Source organism: Anolis sagrei, chromosome 8, assembly GCF_037176765.1.
Source record: "Anolis sagrei isolate rAnoSag1 chromosome 8, rAnoSag1.mat, whole genome shotgun sequence".
Taxonomy (NCBI): domain Eukaryota; kingdom Metazoa; phylum Chordata; class Lepidosauria; order Squamata; family Dactyloidae; genus Anolis; species Anolis sagrei.
Window position 1 is genome coordinate 43,000,005 of NC_090028.1, and position 9,152 is coordinate 43,009,156.

Here is a 9,152-nt window from a genome sequence, read left to right on the forward strand (position 1 = left end):
TCATGGGAAAACAATCACATTTTGGGATAGTTGATTGCTTTCTGCCATTCTACTGCTGTGAGTAATTTTAGGTGCTGAAAATAATAATAAAATAATCATAAATTCCTAGAATCCTAGAGTTGAAAGAGACCTCATGGGCCATAATCCGGTCCAACCCCCATTCTGCCAAGAAGCAGGAATATTGCATTCAAAGCATCCCTGACAGATGGCCACCCAGCCTCTGCTTCAAAGCCTTCAAAGAAGGAGTCTCCACCACGCTCCAGGGCAAAGAGTTCCACCGCTGAACGGCTCTCACAGTCAGGAAGTTCTTCCTCATGTTCAGGTGGAATCTCCTCTCTTGTAGTTTGAAGCCATGGCTCCATTGCGTCCTAGCCTTCAAGCTTGCTCCCTCCTCCCTGTGGCTTCCTCTCACATATTTATACATGACCCTCATCATATCTCCTCTCAGCCTTCTCTTCTTCAGGCTAAACATGCTCAGCTCCTTAAGCCGCTCTTCATAGGGCTTGTTCTCCAGACCCTTGATCATTTGATTCACCCTCCTCTGGACACATTCCAGCCTGTCCATATCTCTCTTGAATTGTGGTGCCCAGAATTGGACACAATATTCCAGGTAACATGGTCTATCCAAAGCGGAATAGAGCATGGGGAGCATGACTTCCCTAGATCTAGACACTAGGCTCCTCTTGATGCAGGCCAAAATCCCATTGGCTTTTTTAAATACTATTTTTAAAAATACTATTGAAGATGCAAAGAAAAACTATGAAGTGTTTATGCTGCCCTTTAGCTCAGACACGAGCAAACTTCAGCCCTCCAGGCGCTTTGGACTTCAACTCCCATAATTCCTAACACGTTCCCGCCTTGTGGGAAAGCTTGGTTCCACAACTCCATTTTTATGAGCTCCCCTTTGCAAATAACCTGTTCCTCCTTTTATCTCACCCGAGTTTTTGAACATTTTATTCTGTACATGTGGCCCACCTACTGTCACTGTGATTGTGTTTATTGTAATTTCATATTGTTAATGTATTCATATGTTTTTGTGTAATTATGATGTTGTTGCTTATTGCTTGTGTTTTTGGTTTTATTTTGCTGTAATCTGTCGTTCGGGCTTGGCCTCATGTAAGCCGCCCCGAGTCCCCATTGGAGGAGATGTGGTGGGGTATAAATAAAGATTATGATGATGATGATGATGATTAGACTGGGTTGTTGTAGGTTTCTCAGGTTGTGTGGGCATGCTCTAGAAGCATTCTCTCCTAACATTTTATTTATTTATTTATTTACTTTGCTTCTATACCGCTGTTCTCAGCCCGAAGGCGACTCACAGCGGTTCACAAGACACAGGACACAGCAGAATTCAAACACCAATATAAACAATTAATACCCTAATCTAATACACAATTAATACACAAATTACTATGATAACCATTCACTAGCGTCTCGTCACTAAAAAACATGATCCAGATTCGTCATCCATTGTTCCATTCCTATGTCATTACCAGTCTTGCACTAATTATTCGAACGCCTGCACAAATAACCAGGTCTTTACTTTTTTGCAGAAGACCATTAGAGATGGTGCTAATCTAATATCTGTGGGAAGGGCGTTCCATAGCTGGGGGGCCACCACCGAGAAGGCCCTGTCTCTTTTGCCTTCAATTGTGGCAAGAGATTGTGAGGTTTGTTGGAAATTGGAAAATGGGGTGTATATATCTGTGCAATGTCCAGGGTGGGAGAAAGAACTCTTGTCTGTTGGAGGTAGGTGTGAATATTACAATTGGCCACCTTGATTAGCACTTAATGGCCTAGAAGTTTCATGGCCTGGCTTCTTACTGCCTGGGGCAATCCTTCGTTGAGAGGTGATTAGGTGTTCCTGATTATTTCTTGTCTGGAGCTCCACTGTGTTTGAGTTTTGTTCTTTATTTCCTGTTATAATTTTAGAGTTTTTTTAGTACTGGGAGCCAGATTTTGTTCATTTTCATGGTTTCTTCCTTTCTGTTGAAATTGTCCACATTTCGCCCACATCTATAGCAGGCATCCTCAGAGATTGTCCACAATTATAAATTATAAATGAGCAGATACACAAATACAAATGTAAGCATTCATAGAATTTCAATAGCGTATGTCTCATGTTTTCAAAAAAATTCATAGAGTTTCAATAGGATATGGAGCCCTCGGTGGCTCAGCGCCAAGCTGCTGAACTTGCTGATCGAAAGGTCAGCGGTTCAAATTCAGAGAGTGGGGTGAGCTCCTGCCAACTTAGCAGTTTAAAAACATGCAAATGTGAGTAGGTCAGTAAGTACCGCTTCTGCAGAAAGGTAATGGCGCTACATGCAGCCATGCTGGCCACATGACCTTGGAGGAGTCTATGGACAATGTTGGTTTTTTGGCTTAAAAGTGGAGATGAGCACCACTCCACAGAGTCGCACTCGATTAGATTTAATGTCAAGGGGAAACCTTATCTTTACTTATGTCTAAAGAAAGCATGGCGGAATTGTAAGTTCTTGACACATACATAGTTTAAGTATGAATTTTAATCTCTTGCCCTGTGTTTTAATTGCTGTCCTTTGCATTTAATGTGTATTTTATAGAGATATGTTTTAATATGTATCTTTTAGAGAACTACATATTAATATGTGCTTTTGTAGAATTTTTGAAATGTCTGTGTGTTTTGACTCCAAGGTACGAGGAGAGGCGGGTAAGAAATAAAATTATTATTATTATTATTATTATTATTATTTCTATGATTATTTTTTGCAGGTTACCTGGATCTATGTGATACAAGTGGCTAGTTTGCTTCTGGTCTGCCTTCTGCAGTTCTTCAACTCCATGATAGTCGGATCGCTGCTTATAAGCTTTAATATATCTGCCTTGTTAGCCAGAAAATTGCAGGTATATAATTCTCTTTTATTTTGAAATAACTGATTAGTGAGATAAACTAGACAGATGTCTATTTTTTTTGCAAGAAGGAGGAAATGGCTTTCAAGTGCTGCCAAAATATAATACCCACTTGTCTGTGATAATTGTGCTCTTATCAATACGTATCAATAATTGTGCACTTATCAACACTGAATATAATTCCCACCTGCCTGTGATAATTGTGCTCTTATCAATACGTATCAATAATTGTGCTCTTATCAATACTGAATATAATTCCCACCTGTCTGTGGTAATTGTGCTCTTATCAGTACGTATCAATAATTGTGCTCTTATCAATACTGAATATGATTCCCACCTGTCTGTGATAATTGTGCTCTTATCAATATGTATCAATAATTGTGCTCTTATCAATACTGAATATATTTCCCACCTGTCTGTGATAATTGTGCTTTTATCAATACTTATCAATAATTGCACCCTTATCAATACTGAATATAATTCCCACCTGTCTGTGATAATTGTGATCTTATCAATACTTATCAATAATTGCCCTTATCAATACTGAATATAATTCCCACCTGTCTGTGATAATTGTGCTCTTATCAATAGGTATCAATAATTGTGCTCTTATCAATACTGAATATAATTCCCACCTGTCTGTGATAATTGTGCTCTTATCAATACGTATCAATAATTGTGCTCTTATCAATACTGAATATAATTCCCACCTGTCTGTGATAATTGTGCTCTTATCAATAGGTATCAATAATTGTGCTCTTATCAATACTGAATATGATTCCCACCTGTCTGTGAGAATTGTGCTCTTATTAATACGTATCAATAATTGTGCTCTTATCAATACTGAATATAATTCCCACCTGCCTGTCATAATTGTGCTCTTATTAATATCAATAATTGTGCTCTTATCAATATTGAATATAATCCCCACCTGTCTGTGATAATTGTGATCTTATCAATACTTATCAATAATTGCCCTTATCAATACTGAATATAATTCCCACCTGTCTGTGATAATTGTGCTCTTATTAATACATATCAATAATTGTGCTCTTATCAATACTGAATATAATTCCCACCTGTCTGTGAGAATTGTGCTCTTATTAATACGTATCAATAATTGCCCTTATCAATACTGAATATAATTCCCACCTGCCTGTCATAATTGTGCTCTTATCAATACTGAATATAATTCCCGCCTGCCTGTGATAATTGTGCTCTTATCAATATTGAATATAATTCCCGCCTGTCTGTGATAATTTTGCTCTTATCAATACATATCAATAATTGTGCTTTTATCATTACTGATTATAATTCCCACCTGTCCATGATAATTGTGCTCTTATCAATACTTCTGTCACAAGGACATCTGAATGTTAGACAGTAGTTCTCGATAAAAACCCTGAAAGGACCAGATACCTTGGCTTTATTTACAGTGTTCACTTTTATGGGGATCCTGTGCCACTAAACCACAGACAATGCAGAGGTCTAGCTATGTGGTACACACAGTAGTTTTCAGCTTAGCATAAATTCCACTTCAGATATGTATGTTTTGAACATTAAAATTGCTTCTGTTTTCCAGAATAACCTGAAAATTGGCGGCTTGTTCAGCAGACTTGGAAAGCTTTTCCTCCATATTCTCTTAGTGCTAAGTTTGACATTTCTCGGAAATAATTTTATCAAGGTGAGTAACTGCGTGTCAGACTGTAGGATCTAAGTAGCAATATTAAATAACCACTCACAAGCCGGTTTTGCTTTGAAATGGATATATTGCTTGTATCTCTTCAGCAAAGAAAGACACGACTGACTTTTCCCCACCACCACTTCCTTTTATACCAGTGGTTCTCAACCTTCCTAATGCCGCGACCCCTTAGTACAGTTCCTCACGTTGTGGTGACCCCCAACCATAACATTTTAATTGCTATTTCGTAACTGTAATTTTGCTACTGTTATGAATCGTAATGTAAATATCTGATATTTACATTTACAGATATGTATCAGAAAATACATATCTGTTATACAGGATGTATTTTCAAATCCCAAATACCTAATATGCCCAAATTTGAATACTGGTGGGGCTGGGGGGATTGATTTTGTTATTTGAGAGCTGTAGTGACTGGGATTTATAGTTCACCTACAATCAAAGAGCATTCTGAACACCACCAATGATAGAATTGGGCCAAACTTAGCACACAGAACTCCCATGGCCAAGAGAAAATACTGGGAGGATCTGGTGGACATCGAACTTGAATTTTTGGAGTTGTAGTTCACCTACATCCAGAGAGCACTGTGTACTCAAACAACGATGGATCGGGACCAAACTTGCCACAAATACTCAATATGCTGAGATGTGACCACTGGAGGAGTTTGAGAAAAATAGGCCTTGACATTTGGGAGTTGTAGTTGCTGGGATTTATAGTTCACCTACAATGAAATAACATTCTGAACCCCACCGATGATAGAATTGGACCAAACTTCCCACACGGAACCCATGACCAACAGAAAATACTATGTTTTCTGATGGTCTTTGGTGACCCCTCTGACACCCCCTCGCGACCCCCACAGGGGTCCCGACCCCCAGGTTGAGAAACACTGTTTTATACACCTTTCCTGCCCATCTCCCCCTCTTCTCAGTGTCCTTATTAGAACATGTTTCTTCACAAGTTCCAGTACAAGGTTTCCAACACCCTCTGCTGAAGAGAGAATTGATTCAGCCAGGATGATTCAGTCAGGAAGTCACGGAGGGAATTTGTGATGTCTTCATGGCGTCAGAAATTGACTCCTGACACTGCGCTCTTTCCTTACCCTTTTCTGATTATGTCTCTCTAGGATAGTCGTTCTCAACCCTCCTAATGCCATGACCCCTTAATACAGTTCCTCATGTGGTGACCCCCAACCATAACATTATTTTTGTTGCTACTTCATAACTGTAATGTTGCTATTGTTATGAATCGTGATGTAAATATCTGATCTGCAGGATGTGTTTACATTCACTGGACCAAATTTGGCACAAATACCCAATACGCTCAAATTCGAATACCAGTCGTCTTGGGGTGGATTGTTTTTGTCATTGGGGAGTTTTAGTTGTTCAGAGTTATAGTTCACCTACAACCAAAGAGCATTCTGAACCCCACCGACAATGGAATTGACCCAAACATGGCACACAGAACTCCCAAGACCAACAGAAAATACTGGAAGGGTTTGGTGGGTATTGAACTTGAGTTTTGGAGTTGTAGTTCACCTACATCCAGAGGGCACTGTGGACTCAAACAATGATGGATCTGGGCCAAACTTGGCATGAATACCCAATATGCCCAAATGTGAACACTGGTGGAGTTTGGGGAAAATAGAATCTTGACATTCGGGAGTTGTAGTTGCTTGGATTGATAGTTCACCAACAATCAAAGAGCATTCTGAACCCTAGCAACGATAGAATTGGGCCAAACTTCCCACACAGAACCCTCATGACCAACAGAGAATACTATGTTTTCAATGATGGATCTGGGCCAAACTTGGCACGAATACCCAATATGCCCAAATGTGAACACTGGTGGAGTTTGGGGAAAATAGACCTTGACATTTGGGAGTTGGAGTTGCTGGGATTTATAGTTCACATACAATCAATCACACCAACAATAGAAATGTGCCAAACTTCCCACACAGAACCCCCATAACCAATAGAAAATAGTGGAGGGATTTGGGATGAACTGACATTGATTTAGGGAAGATGTAGTTCACCTACATCTAGAGATGTAGTTCACCTACATCTGTGAACCCAAACGACTATGCCAAAGGGATTCTTAAGACCGCCAGAAATATGTGTTTTCTAATGGTCTTTGGCGACCCCTCTGAAACCCTCTCATGACCCCCTCAGGGGTCCCGACCCCCAGGTTGAGAAAAACTGTTCTAGGATATTGTTTATGTGTATATAAAGTTAGTGTTTGTATGTATGTTTGTGGGTATGTAGCAGCTTTCTGATTGGCAGGCCACAGCAACCTGCATGAGTGACGGACTTACAAAAGTTTATTCGAGCTCTTCGAGCTGTGAGCCACATTAGGAAAGAAAAACGTAGGTGCAGATAAGTGTAATAATAATAAATATTAAAATATATTAATAATAGTAAAGGTTTTCCCTTGGCATTAAGTCTAGTCGTGTCCAACTCTGGACTCTGGTGCTCATCTCCATTTCTAAGCTGAAGAGCCAGCGTTGTCCATAGACACCTCCAAGGTCATGTGGCCATCGGCACGACTGCATGGAGCGCTGTTACCTTCCCGCCAGAGTGGTACTTATTGATCTCACATTTGCATGTTTTCGAACTGCTAGGTTGGCAGAAGCTAACAGCAGGAGCTCACCCTGCTCCCCGGATTTGAACCGCCGACTTTTCGGTCAGCAAGTTCCGCAGACTGTGGTTTAACCCGCTGCGCCACTGGGGTCCCATAGTAATAATAGCAGTAGTAAAGAAATAGTAGCCAGATATATATAATGAATTAATTTTCACCATTAAGAGGAAATTATAACTTTTGTTTTGTATGTTCATAGAAAGTTCTTAACCTGGAATCAGATGAGCATATCTTTAAATTTCTGAAAGCGAAATTTGGATTTGGAGCAACAAGGTATTGTACCAGTTATTTTTGAGTTTACTTACACAGTATAAAGCAATTATTTCTGCTTCTGAAATTACACACATTTCTGCTTGGAAATACTAGATAGTCTTCATTTTTTGTAACATGCAGTTTGTCCATTTCATGTCAAAAGCATTGTATAAATAAATTAGTATAAAACTGAAATTATTATTATTATTATTATTATTATTATTATCTGTTGAGGAGTTACGAAGGTGGAGGCATTACACAACCGATCAATACTAAGGCTTCCCTACAAAATGGAACTGTAGAGGAGAGTCTACAGAACAAGCCAGTACCTGCTGTATACCAGTACCTTGGGGAAATAGTAGCGGGGTACTTCCCTGCAGCACCAACTGGTGCTCTGGGCCAGAGTGAAGAGAGAGAGGACCAGGAAGACAGTTCTATCTTGTCTCCTGTGCTATATAATATAATATAATATAATATAATATAATATAATATACTGCATATACATATAATATTTATAATATTATAATGTAATACAATATACTAATAATAATAATAATAATAATACAATATTATAATATATATTTTATATTACATGTAATATTACTGATAATATTACAATATAATGGTATAGTACAAGATAGTCATATATAATACTGAAATTGTACTATGCTAATAATATAATATATTTATGTATATATATATATCTTGTAAGCCTCTCTGAGTCCCCTTGGGGGTGAGAAGGGCAGCATATAAATGTCGTAAATAAATAAATGCAGTATTTCCTAAATGTTAAGGTGACACCGAGATATTTAGGATGGGAACAGTGTTCGAGCTCTTGGCCTTCCCAGGTAACTTTCAATTTCCTGTTGGCTTCATGGTAACATGGCAGGGTAACATGCAGTGGTAATGCATGTCACGTCATATTGTATTACCTTTCTTTTTTTTTCCCCTTTAGAGACTTTGATGCCAATCTGTACCTGTGTGAAGAAGCTTTTGGTCTCTTGCCGTTTAATACTTTTACGAGACTTTCCGACTCATTGGTTTTCTACCCTTATATATTTGTGGTTGTTGTGATGACGATAACAGCTGCTGCTGTTGCTTTTCAAAATCTGAGGTATGTATTTTTATACCTATTAGAAAGGATTTTTATGAGTGCTTTTATGAGTGATGGTCACTCGTTGGCCTGAGAGGTGTATTGTGTCCAAATTTGGTGTCCATTCGTCCAATGATTTTTGAGTTAAGTTAATCCCACAAACAAACATTACATTTTTGTTTATATAGATGTACTTGCAGTATCCGCTACTCGTTGCTGTGGCCAAACTTCCTCTTTCTTTCTTTCTCTCCTTCCTTCCTTCCCTCTTTCCTTCCATCCCTTTTTTCTTTCCTTCTCTACCTCTTCCCTTCCTTCCCCCCTTTTCTTCCCCTTCCTCTTTCTCCCCATTCTTCCTTCTCTACCTATTCTTGGACTGCAACTCCCAGCAGTCCTCCTGATCAGTCTATCTACTTACCTATCAATCTCTATCAATCTGGAGAATTGCTGGGAGTTGCAATCCAGGAATAGGAAATTGGAAACATGCAGGGATTGAGATACTCTCAAAGAAATCCAAGGAGAAGAAAGCTTGCATCTTGGAAGCAGTGCATTTGGAAGAGCAGTGCTCTTCTCCTAAAGGG

The 9,152-nt window shown here is 39.0% G+C and overlaps 1 protein-coding gene across 1 annotated transcript in view; it reads left to right on the top strand.

Annotated features, from left to right (window-relative positions):
• DPY19L3 (dpy-19 like C-mannosyltransferase 3) overlaps window positions 1–9,152 on the top strand; it is an 87,633-nt gene that overhangs the window by 37,122 nt on the left and 41,359 nt on the right. The window contains exons 9-12 of the mRNA XM_067471140.1: window positions 2,752–2,883; window positions 4,472–4,573; window positions 7,429–7,502; window positions 8,437–8,595. Of these exons, the coding sequence (XP_067327241.1) occupies window positions 2,752–2,883; window positions 4,472–4,573; window positions 7,429–7,502; window positions 8,437–8,595 (467 nt within the window). The remainder of the gene's footprint in view (window positions 1–2,751; window positions 2,884–4,471; window positions 4,574–7,428; window positions 7,503–8,436; window positions 8,596–9,152) is intronic.